The 19,365-nt window shown below is 46.9% G+C and overlaps 9 protein-coding genes and 1 non-coding gene across 10 annotated transcripts; 5 read left to right on the forward strand and 5 right to left on the reverse strand.

Moving 5' to 3' along the window:
* Positions 1-423: 423 nt before the first annotated feature.
* On the forward strand, positions 424-2,754 carry EDB82DRAFT_546946 (CHAT domain-containing protein; the record flags this gene model as incomplete). The annotated part of the gene is made up of 3 exons (XM_065609476.1): positions 424-877; positions 1,034-2,266; positions 2,735-2,754. The coding sequence occupies 3 exons, from the start codon at positions 424-426 to the stop codon at positions 2,752-2,754; spliced, it is 1,707 nt and encodes a 568-aa protein (XP_065464033.1).
* A 78-nt stretch (positions 2,755-2,832) lies between these two features.
* On the reverse strand, positions 2,833-3,525 carry EDB82DRAFT_477868 (uncharacterized protein; the record flags this gene model as incomplete). Its single annotated transcript, XM_025727807.1, has 1 exon — positions 2,833-3,525. The coding sequence occupies one exon, from the start codon at positions 3,523-3,525 to the stop codon at positions 2,833-2,835; it is 693 nt and encodes a 230-aa protein (XP_025582237.1).
* Positions 3,526-5,013: 1,488 nt separating this feature from the next.
* Positions 5,014-5,979, forward strand: EDB82DRAFT_558753 (uncharacterized protein; the record flags this gene model as incomplete). Its single annotated transcript, XM_025727809.2, has 1 exon — positions 5,014-5,979. A coding segment is annotated over one exon (966 nt), but the record flags the coding sequence as incomplete, so codon positions are not given.
* A 1,281-nt stretch (positions 5,980-7,260) lies between these two features.
* EDB82DRAFT_558755 (uncharacterized protein) lies at positions 7,261-7,938 on the forward strand (the record flags this gene model as incomplete). The annotated part of the gene is made up of 2 exons (XM_025727810.1): positions 7,261-7,351; positions 7,403-7,938. The coding sequence occupies 2 exons, from the start codon at positions 7,261-7,263 to the stop codon at positions 7,936-7,938; spliced, it is 627 nt and encodes a 208-aa protein (XP_025582240.1).
* Positions 7,939-8,400: 462 nt separating this feature from the next.
* EDB82DRAFT_t220 lies at positions 8,401-8,472 on the reverse strand. Its single transcript has one exon. It is a non-coding gene; the product is annotated as a tRNA-Thr (tRNA).
* A 2,060-nt stretch (positions 8,473-10,532) lies between these two features.
* EDB82DRAFT_432809 (putative MFS multidrug transporter) lies at positions 10,533-12,248 on the forward strand (the record flags this gene model as incomplete). The annotated part of the gene is made up of 2 exons (XM_025727812.2): positions 10,533-11,880; positions 11,938-12,248. The coding sequence occupies 2 exons, from the start codon at positions 10,533-10,535 to the stop codon at positions 12,246-12,248; spliced, it is 1,659 nt and encodes a 552-aa protein (XP_025582241.2).
* A 296-nt stretch (positions 12,249-12,544) lies between these two features.
* Positions 12,545-13,728, reverse strand: EDB82DRAFT_464591 (branched-chain amino acid aminotransferase, group II). The gene has a single exon (XM_025727813.2). The coding sequence runs from the start codon at positions 13,721-13,723 to the stop codon at positions 12,572-12,574; it is 1,152 nt and encodes a 383-aa protein (XP_025582242.1). The 5' UTR covers positions 13,724-13,728; the 3' UTR covers positions 12,545-12,571.
* A 378-nt stretch (positions 13,729-14,106) lies between these two features.
* On the reverse strand, positions 14,107-15,601 carry EDB82DRAFT_568085 (D-isomer specific 2-hydroxyacid dehydrogenase). The gene is made up of 2 exons (XM_025727814.2): positions 15,078-15,601; positions 14,107-15,021 (listed from the first exon to the last, which is right to left on the reverse strand). The coding sequence occupies exons 1-2, from the start codon at positions 15,262-15,264 to the stop codon at positions 14,150-14,152; spliced, it is 1,059 nt and encodes a 352-aa protein (XP_025582243.1). The 5' UTR covers positions 15,265-15,601; the 3' UTR covers positions 14,107-14,149.
* Positions 15,602-16,832: 1,231 nt separating this feature from the next.
* Positions 16,833-18,097, forward strand: EDB82DRAFT_577419 (HpcH/HpaI aldolase/citrate lyase family protein; the record flags this gene model as incomplete). Its single annotated transcript, XM_025727815.2, has 4 exons — positions 16,833-17,026; positions 17,074-17,201; positions 17,251-17,459; positions 17,513-18,097. 4 exons carry the CDS (start codon positions 16,833-16,835, stop codon positions 17,978-17,980), a joined length of 999 nt encoding a protein of 332 aa, XP_025582244.1. The 3' UTR covers positions 17,981-18,097.
* A 120-nt stretch (positions 18,098-18,217) lies between these two features.
* EDB82DRAFT_507171 (dimethylmenaquinone methyltransferase meng) lies at positions 18,218-19,211 on the reverse strand. Its single transcript, XM_025727816.2, has one exon. The coding sequence runs from the start codon at positions 19,083-19,085 to the stop codon at positions 18,333-18,335; it is 753 nt and encodes a 250-aa protein (XP_025582245.1). The 5' UTR covers positions 19,086-19,211; the 3' UTR covers positions 18,218-18,332.
* Between the last annotated feature and the right edge of the window lie 154 nt (positions 19,212-19,365).

Here is a 19,365-nt window from a genome sequence, read left to right on the forward strand (position 1 = left end):
CTATTAGGGTTTCCCGAGAAGCCATTACGTGCACTCCTGAGTCGGACCCTGATCGGTCTGCATTTCTATGCAACCTTGGACATCGTCTTGGGCAATATTATTCCGCTGCTGGTAAAAGAGAAGTCTTGGACGAAGCTGTCAAGACTTTCCGAACTGCCAATTCGTCCGCACCTGAAGGTTATATAAACCGGCACGCGATATTGATTAGCTTGGCATTACAATTGGGAGAGCGATACACAGTGGAAGGAAATGTGGAGGACCTCAACGAGGCAATCGTAGCTGCAAGACAAGCTGTTGATCACACAGAGGCGAAACATCCCGAGCGAGGCGACAGACTGGGTACCCTTGCAGACCTACTATATTACAGATTTAATCGAACCGGAGGTATTTCTGACTTGGACGAAGCGATTCAGATGAGGAGAGATGTCATTAGTTCCACCTCAATCCCAAAATGGCAGAGCTGGACATCTTAATAATCTCGCCAATCTACTTCTTGCAAGAAACACCAGGTCAGGAGCACTATCGGATTTGATAGAAGCCAGAGACCTCATCAAACAGGGCATCAAAGACACGCCAAAGACCAATGTTTATAGGGGAGCGATGCAGGCTACACTTGCTACAATACTCGGAACCAAAGCTGTCCAGACCGGAAAGAGCAATGACCTAGACGAAGCCATACAGGTCGCACGCCAGGTTCTTCAAGTTGTACCAACTGCTCATCCTGAGCGAGTTCGATATCTACACAACTTGGCAACTTTACTAAGGATGAGATACTCTCAGTTGATGAAAGTCACAGACCTCAAAGACGCTATCAAAATGGCTCAGAGGGCTATTGAGGCAGCTCCGGCTGAATTTCCTGACCGAGCGTCATTGTTGAGTAACCTCGGTACACATTTAGCAGAAAGCTACTCCCAGACCAATATTCCGAAAGAATTAGAAGAGGCAAAGAAATGCTTTACTTCTGCTATCTATCACAAAGCATCACCTACACTGAGTCGTGTCACCGCCGGTCGCTACTTCTTGCTATTGCCAGATATACTTGCAGACTTGGACCAAGCCTACAATATCGCCAAATTCACTGTCGAATTGATCCCTCTTTTGAATTCGCGTTCTATACAAAACATTGATAGGCAGACTTTGTTAATGCAAGCTGTTGCTATTGCATCTGACGCAGCGGCTGTTGCATTGCTGAACAATCGAAGCACAATTGATGCTGTTCAGTTGCTCGAAACTGGACGCAACATCATTGCAAGTTCGTTACAAGATCTGCGGACTGACTTATCCATGCTTCAGAAAGAGCACCCAGACTTGGCCAGAAGATTTGTTCAGCTTCGTGGGCAGCTTGATGTACCTGCTGCCAAGACCAGCATTACAGAGCGCGACAAACCTAGACAACCTTCGCGTGAAGCAGAAAGAATGCATGACAAAGAGGAGCAATTAAAAATCCTTCTGGAAGATATTCGAACTCAACCTGGCTTTGAGGCCTTCTTGCTTGCTCCATCTGCTGAAGATTTGTTGGCAGCGGCAAGGGATGGACCAGTTGTGATTATAAACATTAGCCAATTCGGTTGCCACGCCTTGATTATCGAACCATCAGGGGCACGTACTGTGCCTTTACCCGTTCTGTCCTGGGGTGACATCCATCGTCGCGACCGCGGCTCGCTCGAGACTCTAGAGTGGCTCTGGAATGTTATCGTGTCACCTGTCCTCGATGCCATGGGCATTGTCAAGACACTTGTAGATAACAATTGGTCTCACGTATGGTGGATTCCGACAGGACGACTTGTTGGGTTTCCACTTCACGCTACTGGATGCCACTTGGGTAAAGGTGAAAAGACGGCTCTTGATAGAGTAGTTTCATCTTACAGTCCATCAGTAAAGACGCTTATTCACAGCCGACGCCAGCACATTCCGATGCGCCAGGAGCAAAAGGGTAATGAAGACCTTATTCTAGTAGCAATGGAGAGTACACCCGAACAGGGCCATCTCGACCACGCAGTCAAAGAGATCCAAGTTATCTGCGATGTTACAAAGGGTTCGGACATAATATCACCCAAAGAGCCATTAACTTACAAGAAAGACGTTTTGTCAACTTTGAGATCTTGTTCCATTTTCCATTTCGCAGGTCACGGAGGGACCAACTCCCTGAACCCATTGGAAAGTCGTATTTTGCTTTCAGATTGGAAAGATGATCCTTTATCGGTAGAAAACATTCTGGACATGAATCTTGGCAGAGAGATGCCGTTTCTCGCCTACCTATCTGCATGTGGAACAAGCAGAATTCGGACCGCAGGCTTCGTTGACGAGGCCATCCACATGACAAGTGCTTTCCAGCTGGCGGGATTTCAGCATGTTATCGGAACACTGTGGGATGTGAATGATCGAACGTGTGTTGACATGGACAGGATCACTTATGATGGGCTGTTGAAGGAGGGCATGAGCCATGAGTCTGTGAGTAGAAGTCTTCACAGGGCGTCACGTGAGTTGCGGAGTCGATGGATTGAAGCTGAGATGGCACAAGATGGACATAGACGAGCACGGGATATCGTCGCAGTGGACGAAGAATCTGATATTAGGCCTTTGTGGGTGCCCTACGTTCATTACGGTATATGACGGATTTTTCAATTGGGGGTTATATTGACATCATCCTTTCCTTGCAATATCGTGCGAAAGTTGAAGCAATCTGGTTCTCACAGTCCAGAAAATATTAATAACAGGCTTAACACTTCTACAGTATCAGTAGCCATGTATTAAATAAATGTCCGAATAATTATGTGAATGGGAGGTGATTCAAGAGCTGGTATTGAATGTTCCAGTCTGGTACGCTCCGAGTTAAATAACCAACGTAGTTGCCAATCCGGCTAAAGCCAGAGCAGCGAATGCACGAATCAGAGGTTGAGATCCGGCGGAATTCGTCTCCGTGGGAGCAGCCGAGTCAGATGATTCCGTGGCGGTGGCTGCTTTGTTTGGGATATCCGTGTCGGTTGAGCTGTTGGGCTCATCTGTTGCGCTATTAAGGCTGGTCTCGGTGGCAGTCGAAGCCGCAGTGGTTGAGGAAGCTGCATCAGTAGATGAATCCTTGCTGGCCGGTGTGGCGTCTGAAGTGGAAGAAAATTTCTCGAATCCGCGGGTAAGCGTGACAGCGTGGTATGAAAGGGTGAAATCTGCACCCGTCTCGCCCTTTGTCCTGGTTGTTATATACTCTGTCGAATCGTCGAACCCGGATTGCATCGAGACAGTGCACTTCTCGATCACGGACCGGCTCATTTCGCAGACGCTGGAATATACAGTTCCATCAACAGTTCCATGCACATCGTAGACGCCTGTCTCGGCAGCGCCTTTCGGTAAAGTCTCGCTGGCCCATGGGCCGAGATTGACAAATGCTGTCTGGTAATCGCACTCGATGTCTTTACAACCTCGTAGCATGTATCGTGTTTCGGTGGGTTCGGCTTCGAAAACCTCGCCTGTAACAGCTACACTGCTGCCTGCAGGCCAGAGAAGCGATGTAATGGTCGTGGAAGGCATGTTGGATATGAAATGTCCGCAGATGGAATCGGTAAATTGCGAGGAGGGCATTCTGACGGCTGGCTTCCTTTAATAACCCCACGATAAATTAAAATTACGGGTCAACCAACAAAGTCTTGGCCTGGTTTCATATTGGCTGACAGCATCTGAGCAATTCAAATCCCTCAGGGTACCCTTGTAATAATGGTTATCACCTAAAGAGTCTATCCTAAAGTGAGAGGCAGCACCGGTTCATAAATAATATTGGATTGTTTGATGGCCGATTAATTGCAATGAATAAATAATGTCTAAGGAAGAAAAAGTCACCACATCTAAGTAAACTTGCCAGCATTACAAGCCTCGACAGTTGATCCCTGCATGCCTGGAATAGATTTCCCAGTAGGTGTGGTAAGACGCAAATCATTGCCAGCATAGCCTCCACCAATGGCCTTAAGGTACGTAAAAGGAATAGCATCGCCCTTTTTCAAATGAATATGGTATGATCCTCCCATGGGCGCTTCAGCTGAGAAAGGTATGAACACACTCTCGCGAAAGAAGTCATATTCCATAACGCCACATTATTCAAATTGTGGAGTCTGTGGCTCTGGATAGCCACCATAATTCTTCTTGTCACAACAGACCCATAGTCTCAGTCTTCTTTGTTCCAAAGAGAACATCAGCCTCGTTGAACAACAAATGAGGGCTCCAATAGCGAATGCCATCCCGATGAGCCTGTTCCATCGGGCGAGGGGGAAATCGAGCTTCATAGTTGGGAAGGATGCGACCAAAATGATGCAAAAGGGTCATTGTTGATAAGCCCAAGTCACTTGTGTCCTCTCAACTCAAAGCCTAGCATACATGTTGTTCTGTCTTTGTTCTGCTGTTGTTTTTTTGTGGGCTGTAGGATGAAAACTGTTCGATTGTAAGCAATGAAAGCCCGCTCTTCAAAATGGGAAGTCATAACAATGTTAATATGGAGCAGTAGACAAGTTGAACATGTATGGCGTACACCTGGTACAGATTCTCCATAGTAACGTGACTGAGCCAGCCATATTTCACATATACCTACGAAGATCGAACTAGTCCGCAGCAGTAGAGACGATCACTCCATGAGTGCATTTAGTACATACACACACACAAAGGGACTGTGTACGTATTGTGTGCTACTGTGTTCTCAAAGCGTCTCGTGGCGTTCATTCGACTTACATTATCAAAGCCTATCTTCAGTTAAAGCAGCACAATTGCTTATTTAGTAAGAATACTCTGCTCTGCAGTTCAACAATACATCACCAACACCCCTTTCCACACAACAGCCTGCTGCTCCATTGCACAATACACCTGGGTATGTACACAAGCCACCATATGACACGAACAAAATAAAGATAAAATCGGAAACATACAACGAACTAGCAGACAGGACTTAAATAAGAAGCGAGTGAACACGAAATTTATACATATATATACCTGGTCCGTGCCCACTCTACGAAATTAGCCTTCTTTCCAACTCACAGCAACCACAAATTGTACTCTTCCACACCTAGAGACACTTCACCAATCAGAAGCGACATCACCTTTGGAACTTCTAGCAACGCAACCAGTACCCGGAATACCGCAAGTATGCCTTCTTCCCGTACTCAGTCCGGCCTCAAGGCCGCTAGTGAAAAGTCCTCCAAGTTTCTGTCGACTCTAAAGGAGGCGGTTCGTTCAACATTCTCCAGTAACTCCGAGAGCAGTAACGAGGAGAAAGGTAGGGAGAAGCACAGGTACAAGCTGCAAGAACGTCCTGACCTCCGGTCCAGTCAGGAAGAGGCAGATTGGGCCTACGTCCACCAAGAAGTCTTGGCCGACTGTGTACCTGACAAGAGCCCGGACAAGTATCGTGCTGACCAAGGTATGACTCTGGAGAGATACAGAGCCATTGCAGATCAGGACCAGCTTTTTTGTGGCCCTTATCGTCCTCCCATGGATAGCCCCGAGGCCGTTGCTTATGGGGTCCAGCTTCGTGATGAACCTCGTCGTCATCCTATGGGTGAGCGCAAAGTCGCCGCTCGTGTGCGTCAGTTTCGTGCTGAGGCTGCCTATCATGAGCATCGGTATCATGTCGAATCTCGTCGCCATGCTATGAAAGAGCGCGAGGCCGCTGCTCGCAGACGCCAACCTCGTGATGAGATTGCTGTTAATGAGGAACAGTTTGATGCTGAATCACGTCGTTATACGATGGATGAGCGTCAGGGCTCTGCTTCTAGTTCTTCTAGCGTGTACGAGAGCGAGACTGAGGCTCGCGAGGCCCAGCTTCGTGCCGAGGCCCAGCTCCGCGTCGAGGCCCAACTTCGTGCTGACTCCGCTCGTAGGAGGCGTATGCATGCCGAGGCCGTTGCTCGTGTCGATGATGCTACTCGCAGGGGCAGGATGCGTGCTGAGGCCGCTGCTCGCGAGGATGAGCTTCGTCCCGAAACTCGTCGCTTCATAAACTAAGCGACCTGGCCGGAGGGAGGTGGAGGAGAATCGTGGCCAAAACGTGTTTACCCCAATACGTTCACACGTCGTAGGTAAGTCGTAGTATCAGTGTCTTTATCCAGGAAGCTAACACTTTCTGGGGGTGGAATCTGATATGTAGCTTTACTCTGAGTTACTGAAGATGGTCCAGAGTCAAAGTCGCAGAAAGAGGTAGGCTCAGCAATAAAACCATTAATTCATATGCAGACTAGTACATCGTGATAATGAATCGAGTTTTAGCTTCCAGATGTTCAAGTCTCACTAGTCAGGCCCAGCAAGGTCTCGAGAAACGACCATGTGGGTAGACCTCAAATAGGGGCTGTCGTGACGTATTGAGCAATACTCACGTGCGGAATCAGAGTCGCACAACTTTCGAAAGACCCTTCTACTGCTTCACCGCTTGTGCCCTTTTTGTGACAACTTTTCCCAAGGTGGCTACAAGGTTCAAAGGTGGTCCAAAGAGATCAACAACCACGTGCTGTTTTTGGCAATGAAAGAAGACGCCTTGTGAATTCAACGTTGAAATAACTGGTTCGTGGTAATAAAGTTTGTCCCACCACCTGTCATAAGCTGTGTCTAGTCGCTGGGCCGTAGTGCCGCTATTTATCATTGGATGATGATGACCGTTGGCCGCAGAAGGCGTTTTCAGAGTTTGCTGGTGTGAAACTGTCCCCGCTCTGGTTAGTTGATAATCAGAATTGTACAAAAGGGAGAGGTGCGCTAGAAGAAAAGAACTCCAGAGTCAGTTGTTGTCAATTCCACGCTCGCTCACTCACCTTTCTTCAGAACAAAAACTACACTTGAGGTGATTCCGTTAATTTCTCAGTGACTCTTTTTGTAAGTAAGTCTGTCCATCCTGGAGCTCTGCAAGGGATGTGAATGTTCCTGTACCTTCATGACAATGATCTTTATTTCATATTGTTCTTTGTAACACTTCCATGTTTCTAATCACCCGTCGGTGTTTGTTCCCCTTGTTCGCTCCTGAAATTCCACTCGCCAACAAAGGCTGTATATGTATAGCTAACCAGCAATCCAGGCTTCAGTACAACATATACAGCCGTTTGAACATGTCACTTAAATAGAAGCTATTTTCAACTTGAAATCTGAGCGACGACATTCAAAGTTCATATCGTCCTTACAATACTTCCTGAACCGTATAAATATTTTCGTCACGATCATCTCACAACCACCCAGACGAGCAAAGCGCCCAACTATCTCAGACGATTGCATCTCAGTATTATCTACCATCTACAGCAGAATATGGCTCGTATCGCTTGGGACGACGATGGAGATGTGTCAAGCATTTCCAGTGGTGACTCTGTTGACACCTTGTCCCCTTCTGACTTTGAAGGTAAGAGCCCAGACATTGTGAAGCCAAAGGAATGATCTTAATACTTTTCAGTACTCGACATAGACGAGCCAATGTCTTTGTTTGAGACGGGTATAATGACTCCAACCGACTCGTCCTTCTCGTTTACTCCACCTGCAACACCTTCCACTCAATCAGACTTCTCTGCACAAGAGAGATGGGATGACCTTGTCATCACATACCGTCAAGCCGTCAATCATGTTCGACAACTTGAGGATGAAATGATCGACCTCCGCTATCGCAGCCTCCAGCCACACATTAGCGTGGACTTTGAAGGATCTGATGTCCACCGGCAATCCCAGCCACTGCTTGCTATGCAAACCCAATATGACATGAATGACGACATGCAACCCTCTCGGATGTGGAACGGCACTCATGTCACGCCTAACCTTTTACCGGGAGCCCACCAACTCAACCTGGAGCTGAGTGAGGCGATGGAACTCTCTATTGTGCAACTCGATACTCTAAGTGGGAAGAAGACCATGATCAGTTTGACTACTAAGTCCAATGGGGCGAACATTAAACAATTATTGGGATTCTGGGAGTTCAGTATGCCGTTGGAGATGTAGTATCTGTATGGCTGTATGGAGAGGCTACTGAAAGAAGCAAGCCGAAATTACTGGCAAATCAACAGGGGTCATTCTGAAATTATTGTTCTGGAAAACGTGTTTTGCAACACTTTGTATTGTGCATTTGATGGGCGTTGAACAACTTAGAAGGCTGGGAGTGTGATACGAACGGCGTTGGTGTATTTAAGGGCTTCATGTATACATATTCGATCACTATACGAATGTGAGTTTTACAGTTTAACAAAATCGCGCCCGCTTAAATTAGCACCTAACTGTGCGACCGCGTATACTAATTTACGCGACTGAGGCGCTAAAACGCGTCCAACAGATTCAGGCTGTATTTACTGACATGCCTATGGTTGTAAGGGGAAAACTTTAACTTTCGATTTACAAAATAAGAGAACAATAAATATAATAAAAAAAGAAAAGACTCTGAGAATGGAGTATTACTCCTAGATATCTTGCCTCGACACGGGATCGAACCGTGGACCTTGTCATTACTAGTGACACGCTCTACCACTGAGCCATCGAGGCGATTTCTTATTGGTTATTGATTTTGCCCTTAGATTAACACTATGATCATGCCGTGACTAAACAGCCCTCGGCAACCAATCTCTAATTACCCGGTACTGAGAAAGAATCACTATATAAAAAGAATAATAATACCTTGACAACGCAATTCTATATTTATATAATCTCTATCATTAATGCTATATCTCTTTCTTCGTTCACGACCCAAGTAATGAATTGTCTTCCCCCTGTGTTGAGCAACGGATGCCATAATGTTTTTTATCATCCGGTCAAATCTTCCATTCAAGTCATGGAATTTTTGCCAAGATTACAATGCAATTCATCATAATTATTCAGCTCACAACCGAGACAAAACTCAACTATTACTTAATTGAGAAATTCTCAAGTATTAAACTCGGGCTAGTACGAGTCAAAAGGTAACTGTTTATTCGATATACCTAGGCCAACTCCCGATATTGGATACGAGCACCAGTGTCACGGACGTGGATATCTGGTTTTGTTGCTTATCAGCCGCATCTAGCTGTGGCGCATCAGAAAGACAGTCACTCGGCTTTAAAGAGATAGGACGTGTCTGTGGCGTAAAACTGTCCAAGATTCATAGCCAATCAGTTGAACACTAGACTTCTTCAGGTTGTTTGACAACAAGTAAAGAGAGGGTCTCATAAGAATCCTGGAACTGACGTGCTGATTTGATCTTCTGTTTACCGGCAAGTAAGTTTCCGGGTACAAGCTAGTTGATGAGGTGTCGGGGCTTTGTCCGTCTCCGCGACCTATGTGTGACAAGGTCTTAGTCGTGTTCTACGGACGGCACAGCTGCAAGTCTCAGCCTCGTCACGAAGATGGCGATCTCTTAATTTATTATCCGCATTGGCTAGTGATATTTTACTCACAGCTTCTTTTCCCATGCTAAGTAAGTACGACTGGACTTTTGTAATGCAACATGGGTAGCTAGTCTGAGAGGGGAGAAAGGTAGAGGGATAACAAAGACCGGATAACATCTCCGCAATCCTCTCAATAGTTCCATGCAGCCACAAGACTTTATTCAGATTCAGAAGACCATCAAGGTAAGTTTTCTCTCTACGATTATCCACCACTTCTCATGTCTGCTATGTCTTTTGGGTTTTCAGCCTCTGCGCAACTCCTCCCAACATTTTGTTGAGTTACAGAATTTGATTACTGATGTGTGTCACCTGAGTAGTGTCTAGCTCGGATGATCTGCGTACAAAGCAATGTTGACAAAAACATGTCTCAAACGAAACCCCTGTAGCATTGAGACAACTTACTGAGCCAGTATTCCGTTATTCTCTATGGTTAAGAAGCTGTCAGTTTTCTAATCGCATTTCAGATTTGAAATGCCATTGAGGCCTTCCAATTCTCTCATTCCTCGTCTTGCTCCTCGAACCTGGCAAGTGGCCTCACGCTTTGACGCGGGTCTGTTCTGACGATATCATTGTGAGACAGTTGCATTTCGTTTGTGGACAGGTAGGAGGAACAGTCAAAGCTGAGAGTCAGGCGGTTCAGGTGTTCAAGGACTGGAATGACTTCCACCTTAACCAGAGGAGCACATGTCTCACATCGTCAGTACCCAACTGGGTGGTTCAAATCCCGGACCCATAGCGGCTGGTTCATGATCTACGTCCTAGCAGGGTTCAAACCACTAACTGAACTGAAACCCCGTCGGACATATCGATTTCTCGGCTGCCGATCAGCATTAGGTTGGACCGCCATATCGCCAAGTATTAGGCAGAAGTCTCGAAATTCTCTCGCGACATTGGTGCTCTGCATTACTCTGCACAGGGATTCATGCAAGGAGACAAAGTGATCTGCCAGCCTCATACCAAGTACCCGTCATTGAAGTGTGAATGCAATCGAATAATGTATGTGTAACCATTTTCAGTGCTACCGTATAACTCTACTATGAAGCCAAGTAATCAAGGAGTATGGACTGATGCCATAAATAGTCATCAGGCCAGAGCTCCTCTTTACCATCTTTAGATTGAGCGAGCATATTGACCATACTGCAATATCGTTTTAACTGAAGAAACACGACTCACACATCAATCATGGCAGAAATTCGGTGTGGTGAATGCCTTACACAAAAAACCCAAGCCACCCAAGTTGTGACGGAGATAACGCCTCTTTTGAACAAGCCAGACGATGATGCCCTTTGTGCAAGCCACGGAGATGAGGAAACCATCGTCTTCGTCAAAGAACCTCCCCTAGGAAGGCTGATACTTATCATGGCTACTGCATGGTTCGGAGTCTTCCTGGGCGCCTTGGACTCAACAATCATTGCAACCTTATCAGGTCCTATCTCAAGCGAATTCAATTCGCTCAGCTTGCTGTCCTGGCTTGCAACTGCATACCTTATCTCCAATGCAGCTTGTCAACCTATTGCAGGTCGACTTACTGACATCTTCGGACGTCGTTCCGGTCTAATGCTGAGCAATTTTCTGTTCGCCCTGGGAAATCTGGTCTGCGGCGTGGCAACTGATCATTACACCATGATCATCGGTCGTGTTATAGCAGGGTTCGGCGGAGGCGGAATGATAAGCATTGCAACGTTCCTGACTTCTGACCTTACACCACTTCGTAAAAGAGGCATCATGCAAGGTATTGCCAACCTGTGGTTTGGAGCAGGTGCAATGCTTGGAGCTGTCATAGGCGGCCTCTTTCACGACTGCACTGAATTTGGCTGGCGGCTTGCATTCTTAGTACAGGTGCCACCTGCATTACTACTTATTCCCGTCATCGGATGGCTAGTAAAGGTGCCAGCCAAGGTATCAGAGAAGACTTATCTCGCACGAATCGATTTTTTGGGCGTCTTGCTCACCTCTTCATTCCTGGTTCTATTGCTTCTTGGCCTCAACACAGGTGGCAACACAGTACCATGGACCCATCCAATTCCTTTGACAACGATACCTTTGTCGATTGTCTGTTTTGCCGGCTTCATCTGGTGGGAAAGCAAGGTCAAGCAACCGATAATCCCCGTGGGACTACTTCGTGATCGCACCATCCTGTCTGCCTGTGCTGCCAGTCTTTTTATCTCCATGCTCTTGATGGCCACCACATTCTATGTACCCCTCTACCTCCAGGTTCTTGGCGACTCTACTACGACTGCTGGCCTCAAGTTTCTACCCTCGCCTCTTGGTGGGTCAATCGGAGCTCTTGGAACAGGATATGCCATGGCATGGACTGGGAGGTACAGACGATTTGGTATCCTGGGTGCCTTGTCATTGACAATAGGCACTGTGATACTCACTTTCCAAAGTGACAATAGCCCGCCTTACGTCACCTGTATCGGGCTGTTATTTGTTGGTGGAGGTTTCAGTGCGGTGTTGACAATCGCTACTGTTTCATGCCTCGCTGCAGTCGACCACTCTCAGCAAGCACTCATCACATCAGCAATCTGTAAGTACCGCCATATTCCACTGACAACTTTGGAAATGACACTAATATCCGCCTCAGTTCTAGCTAGGAGCGTCGGCGGTACGGTTGGAATAACTATAGCGTCTGCAGCCTACCAGAATACGCTGAAAGAGAAGCTGTGGACTTTGCTTGGCGACAAGGCTGGTGGTCCTGAAGAGATCCGTCGGCTTCTGAATGGGTTGGAAGAGCTGCAGCATCTTCCTGAAGGCTGGCTAAACGGGGTCCTAGAGTCATTCATTGAGTCATTCAGAGTTGTGTGGGTGATGATGGCGGGCTGGGCTGTGCTGGCTCTTCTTAGTATCTCGTTGGTCAAGGAACATAAGCTGCACTCAAAGCTGGATAGGACATAGTGCACTGGGTCAGATGCTGCTATGTATCCTAGTGTAGAAGTTTGAACAGTGTTCCGCCGCAAGCTATTGTGGCAATCTCTGGCGAGGCTGAACAACTCAACTGACGAACGAAACAAAGTCTTTGTGGTATTAGAACAAAACCTTTTAGGTTTTAGTGTTGGCGAAACAAAGGAACGCGAGGGCAATGGGCCAGTAAGTCTGCGATGAATCGTAATACATTATGGATTTATTAACCCATGTTGTCTAAAACATCAGGTCTTCGTATATGAAAAACAATTCAATTTGTGATAAGTCAAGGAGCTTATGATCGTTAACCATAACCACTAATTACCAGAATAATGAGGCAGATCATCACTCCGAACCTCATGTAACCACCCAAAAGGATCATCTCTGGTCCCGTTTTGTATTCCTAGTAACTCCAACCTGAGCTTCTTGGTCAAGTCGCCCATTTCACCGTCGCCAATTAGAAACTCGCCGCCGGTGCTTCCATTAGTTCCACTGCTTGCTTTTGTTTCGCTAGGCGGGCAGTAGAACGAACCGACAGCGATGAGACCACCAGCTGTACCACAGGCAAATACTTCAATTACATCGCCGTTCGTCGCGTCTGCATGGAAGTCTTTGAAGTAATAGTCGCGCTCCTCCACCTTGATGCCTCGTCGCTTGGCCAGTTCCATGACTGATGCGCGTGTTACACCGTTCAGAATGGTGTCATTCAGACAAGGTGTCCGGATTGTACCATTCTTCATGACGAAGAAGATGTTGGTAACTTCAAGTTCCTGGATCTTGCCGTCATCTTCCAAGAAGAGCGCCTGGTCACATCCATACTTAGCAGCTTCTTGGTGTGATCGAAGAGCCGCTGCGTAATTGCCACCGCATTTGGAGCTGCCTGTGCCACCTGGAGATGCTCGTCTCAAGTGCGGCTCGACGTAGACATTGAGTACAGTTCGATTGAAGAATGACCGTGCTGGCGAGACAAGAACACAAAAGATATACTCTTTGGCTACTGCGAACCGAACGGAGTTTCCGGCAGCAAACATGAAGGGACGTAGGTAAAGTCTGCCACCTTCACCAGAAGGGAACCAGTCGCGCTCAACCCATACCAGTGCTTTAATCATGTCGAGAAAAAGCTTCTCTGGTAGTTCTGGCATGGCGACGCGGTCGGCAGAGACGTTGAGGCGTTTTGCATTTTTGTCAGGTCGAAAGAGAACAATCCTTCCATCAGGTGTCTTGTATACCTGCATGCCCTCGAATAGTGTTTGTCCATACTGGAAGCACTTCGATCCAGGGTGCAGTGTTAGGGGAGAGAATGGTTGGATAGTTGCAGTCTGCCACTGACCATCGGCGTATTTAGCGATGGCCATATGATCAGTGTCGGAGATACCCAGCTCAGGATTCTCCAGACGCTTCTGACGTTCGACGTCGGGAACTGGATTTCCATTACGAATAAAAGTAACGGAGGGGAAAAGAGGTGCCATTGTTGTGTTGCGAGTTTGACTAAGCAGCAGACGCGACGGTAAAGTTCTCGGTACAAAATGAGGAAAATAGGCTAGGTGGCGTTTTTGCAGAGTGGGATGGTTGGGGTGCGAAGTGTTTCTTATATGCTATTGTAGCCAGAAAATGGCCCATAAATGACCAGCCAACCTTGTCGTCAGTGGTCATGCTAGTAACAAGGTGTCTTTGCTTTGGAGCGCCAACCTGATTTTGCTACATCTCTATAATATGCGCCATGACGGCAAGATATTTACTTCGTAGTTCAGTAGTCTCTAAGTCTTGATGCTGTGTGAGGAAACCGATTTGAGCATTATAAAAACGGTCCAGGCAACAGACGATATCATATAATTTTGCATCTGAAGTTCTGGGACTGAATACTAATTGCAACATCTACCATAATTTTTCACTATCTAGGACATTGTGTTCCTCAAAGCCTCTCCTTTTGACCATCTTTCCAATTCTGCAACCTGATGCTCATAAAACTCGTTCATGACGCGCTCTTCTACGTACGCGATATGAGGCGTCAAAATAACCCGGCTTTTGCCTTCAGTCCCCCAACTTCCGTCTCTCCATTCACTATCCACTGGTAAAGGCTCCAAGTTGAAAACATCCAACGCTGCTCCTCGGACTTTCCCTGCCCTCAGAATCTCAAGCAGATCTTCCTCAACCACTAATGGACCACGGGAAGTATTGATAAAAAATGAAGACGGTTTCATTTTTGACAAGTCCTCGGACTTGATTAGTCCCCTTGTTCGATCGGACAATAATAAATGCAGACTGACTACATCAGAGGTAGAAAAGAGCTGATCGCGACTAACATACTTGAATGTCTTTTCGCCATCTGGGCGTTCAACTGACAACCCCTGGGCTTCCGCCTGCTGGTCCGCTTTGCTCTGGGTCAGATTTGAGCTCCAACAGATGATTTTCATGCCGAAAGCTGAACTCATGATTCGAGCAACAGAGCTACCCAGACGTCCCAAGCCAACGATGCCGAGGGTTTTCCCAGTGACACCAGTGACCATACTGGTCTGCCACTTACCACTCTTGACAGCTGCATCGTTGTGTGCAATGTCACGGCAGATCGCTAGTATCATGGTAATGATGTGTTCCAAGGTAGCCACCGTGGCCATTTGGGCATCAGAGCCTGTCACCGGGATACCCCTCTCGTGGCAAGCTTGCATGTCAATGGCCTTGTTGTGACGACCATTGCTAAGAATGAGTTTGAGTTGAGGAAGACGCTCAATCAACTGCTTAGGGAAAGGTGTTCTTTCTCTCATGGTAGCTGAAGGCGGTTATTAGCAAAGTTTGATTGGTGTGACGGTGCAGGTTATCTTTTACCAATAACTTCGAATGGTTCCAATCGTTGAACCAATTCATCCCTCTCAGCCTGGGATGTGTCGTCATTGTGATACGGACGCAATGTAGCTGGAAAGTGCTCGAAAGAATACTTTGAAGGGTCCAATTTGGAAAAGTGCGAAGATGACAGACCATGATAGTCATCGAGGATAGCTACACGGGTAACCATTATGTAGACAGAAGTTGCATGAGAAACTTGGAGAGACAACAAAGATTCTCGAGCAATGTAAGTCAACCAGATGCTATAGGGTACAGCTAAGTCGAAGAGAAGTGTAATCTCCCTTGGCGGTTACATGAAATGGCGGTCTGTGTTGCTGGACACTAACGGTGCTGCTATTCCTGATTCTGCAACGTCAGCACACATCAAGGATAGTTGCAAGAGTGCCGGAATCAGATCTGCAGATAGGCGTTCCGAGTGAGATGAGATTTCTCCCGATATGGTAGAGATCAGCAAACTCAAAGTAAGCTGAAAGCATGGATCGGGGAGGTGGGAGGTGACGTGTAAGACACAATCTGCAGTGAGATAAAAAGGAGACCTAACCCCGGTAGTTAATTGATCCATCGGATGCATGTCTTGCTGCTGTTGTAACAAGATTGAGTCTAATGCAAGTAAGCAATCGACTGTGGAGACAACAAGGAATGAACTAGCTTTACTTAATAACCGCCTATTAGACTAGTTTTCCTTTTCTCCCGCCTAAATTTGGAATGCACCAAACAGCGGCCCGTGATCCGACTCCGCAACTAGTCTAGGGATGCAGGTTCGGGAAAATGTATGCAGGACTATCACGCTAGTGTCCCAGTAGCCTATCGCGATGACATATGGATACACATGGGAGGAACTTTGCAGCACCAGGAACATTTAAGCCATTGAAGGAGACACATGCGTCAATGCGGGAGAGACATACATTCATTATCATTTTCTTTATGCAATAGTTGGCGGGGTAATAGACTTCCAAGCTTACCTAGTCTCAAGCCACCGACGGGCTCTAGTCGGACTCATCAAAGATTACCGCCTATTGACGTTGAACAACATGAGAGACACACATGCTGAAAACTTGCATGTGTTAACCTTAACACATAAAATTGAGTTGAACTACTATGCCGATCAGAGCGGGATAGTCCGTTTTACTGCCGTGGCATAAGAAATTAGTCGTTATCATTGCATTAGTCTATGTTGAAAAACAGCTCACCTCTGATCTGCGCTGTTTGCAGTGGCGCATCTAACCGGGAATGTGGTTCCGGACCAGTGAATATGGTAGATGCCCTGCCGGCCACGACACATACCTATGCAAATATCCGCGGGAACGAGATCTCCCCTCTCCTGCATCCGTACCTCGACTAACGACCTTGTTTTCACTGAACCTTGTCAGCCGTTCTCGACGTTGTCCCTCAACAGGCACCGGGATCAAACAAAATGTCGTCATCACTTGATGGGTTCAATAAGGGGTGTCGCTAGACGAGGCTGGACGGTGAAGGCATAACACTCTACACGGTGATTGAGACATCATGTACGACGCTAATTACAGCTGCCCTGACAATGCGTATTGCAAACCTCAACTTACAAGCCACTGAGATGCAATCAAATCACACCGCTTTATGTTTGTTACTACTCTTGGAGTCCTCATCTGAAGGGTCGTGAACAAAAGTGCAAGGACAAATCTTGACTGTTACCTAACAAACAACTACACTACAGCACACAAGGAATCTCATTATTCGCTTTGACATCAATCACCCAACATGGATCGTTTCCGAGCTCTATCCCTCTTCCAGCCATCTAACTTGAACGGCGCAATCGGTGCTGCTGATTATGAAGGAGACCATGAGCGACCACAACATATCTTCGGTTGCATGTTGGGGATTCCTCATACCCAAATGGCCCGACTTGTAGCTGTACTTGGCTTTGATTTTATCTTTGTCGACACTTTACATGTGTATGTTGCTACAGCAAAAATCCAGTGTCAGTATCTAACGAGGATAGGCCGACTAATCCAGAGACTCTTGTGTCTCTTATTCAGACGATTAGCTTTGCCAGCGAGGGCAAGACTGTTGCTCTTGTACGAGTTCCCAGTCCTGACTCCGACTTGCTAGCTTATGCCTTGGACGCAGGTGAGTATCTGATATCAACATCGATGACCGAGGTAGCTAACCTGAAAAGGTGCGGGTGGTATCGTCTTCCCCCAGATTGATACACCTGAGCAGGCAGCAGCAGCTGTTTACAAGGTCAGACATGCCTACAATGGCGGAATGAGATCCATCTCTCCAATTGCATTGTATGATGGAATCACAAACATTGCTCCTGAGGGATGGACATCAGAGACTATTGCAGATAGAAATGTCTCAGTGATTTGCCAGATTGAAAGCGATGTAAGAGTTATCCACCATGGAATTTTTAATATCATTGCTGACCGTCACAAAAGGTGGGCGTTGAGAATGTCGATGCCATTGCAAGAACCCCCGGAGTCAACGTGCTCATGGTTGGTGTTACAGACCTGAAGGCCACTCTGGGTATTCCAGTCCGCAACCCCAATGGTCTTGTTGATGAGTCCAAGTTCCAAGAGGCTATCTCCAAAATGATAGCTACTTCGAAGGAAACTGGGATTCAACTCATGATTCCTGCTTTCAGGCTGAAGCCTGAAGATGTTAACTGGCTGAAGAATTTCAAAATGGTTGTTACCAGTGTTGATATTTTGTCTGTTATGAAGACTCATCGGAGTGACCTAGCTCAGATGAAGGAAGCTCTGGGAGTGGCAGACGCGTCGTCAAACGGTGCCTCCAACGGGAAGCTCAATGGAAAGGCCAATGGAAAAGCTAACGGCAAAGCAAACGGCATCACTAATGGGGTGAACAACGGCGTCGGCAATGGGATAACCAATGGGCATCATTAGACTAGGCTCTATATAGATGCCGCCTGCGGTGGGTACAGAGTAGCTTCTGACCAAGCTTGGCATAATACCATTTTCATTTTATCTACGCCCGAGCTACTGATTCTGCGATAGTTGGGCGTTCTTCAGTGTACATAGTGAAAATGTTGAATCGGTTCACCTAAGTATAACTATATTTGTGTCACTGCTACCTGGGTCGAGTCTTTTTGTGAGATTCTTTGTTACACAACGAATTGTTTGAAAGAACAATAATGACACTATTACAATACCTCACCTTTACTATAAATTACATATGGCTTGTGGAAATATATGACATTGTTCCAAGTCATGATATTCTTCAACATCTAAGCACTAACTAACCCTTGCGCTGTAGCTTATGATAGTTGAGCTCAGCGCGTGCCTGGCCAAGTGTCGTCCCGCTAGCGATCATCTCCCGAATACGCTCCTCACTTTCGTCAATGTGACGCGCTATCTCAGCCACTTCGCGAGCGCGATCCCTTGGAACAACAACAACACCATTGGCGTCCGCAACAACAATATCGCGAGGCTTCACATGCACATGTCCAATCCCAACAGGCTCATTCACAGCTGCCACCTCAATTCTATCCTTTGCAGTCCTCATGAATCGACCAGCCGTGAACATGGGGTAGTCATCAGTAATGGCACGGTTCACATCGCGACAAACACCGTCAATAACCGTCCCGGCAATGTCTCTGATGCCAGCGTACTGAGTCATAATATCACCCCAGACAGTACAGTCTGTCCGACCGCCATTGTCGATGAGAATGACATCGCCTTCAGCGACGTTGTCGATCCAGTCGCCGACACCTTTTGGTGGGCCGCTACTGGAGATAGGTACGTATCGCACAGTAAATGCTGGCCCGACGGTGACTTTTTGGTAGTTGGCCAAGGGCATGATGTTCATAACTTGGCCTGGTATACCCAGCTTGTCGAGGGCATCGGAGACTGCAGGGGTGTCTGATGCGGCGAAAAGTGCAACAAGTTCTTGGTCTTCAGGTTGTTGTTTTCTTGGGTTTTGGTCGCCATTGGATGATGGCTTATCTGGAGTCTCAGATACGTGATGTCCGTTTTGAATGATTTGAGCCATTGCTTTGTTTGTTTGTTGCTTAGATTGGTGTGGTGTTCTGAGCAGACTGCTATACAGAGACAAAGCCTAAAGTTAAATAGACCACAAAGATAAGAAGAGCAGTTGAACTGGGCGACTTGTCTCTAGTGCAACTGAGGGGAAATTTCCGGAAACATTCTTGGCACGGGCGCAATATATTCAGGTTACGTGTACGTACCGTACCGTACGCACTCCAAGACCTATCGTGGAGACTTGCAGCTGCATTCCCCCATTCAGCAAGCCACTTATTCCATACTCCACC

Source organism: Fusarium venenatum (genome assembly GCF_020744135.1).
Source record: "Fusarium venenatum strain MPI-CAGE-CH-0201 chromosome Unknown EDB82scaffold_3, whole genome shotgun sequence".
NCBI classification, from domain to species: Eukaryota; Fungi; Ascomycota; class Sordariomycetes; order Hypocreales; family Nectriaceae; genus Fusarium; species Fusarium venenatum.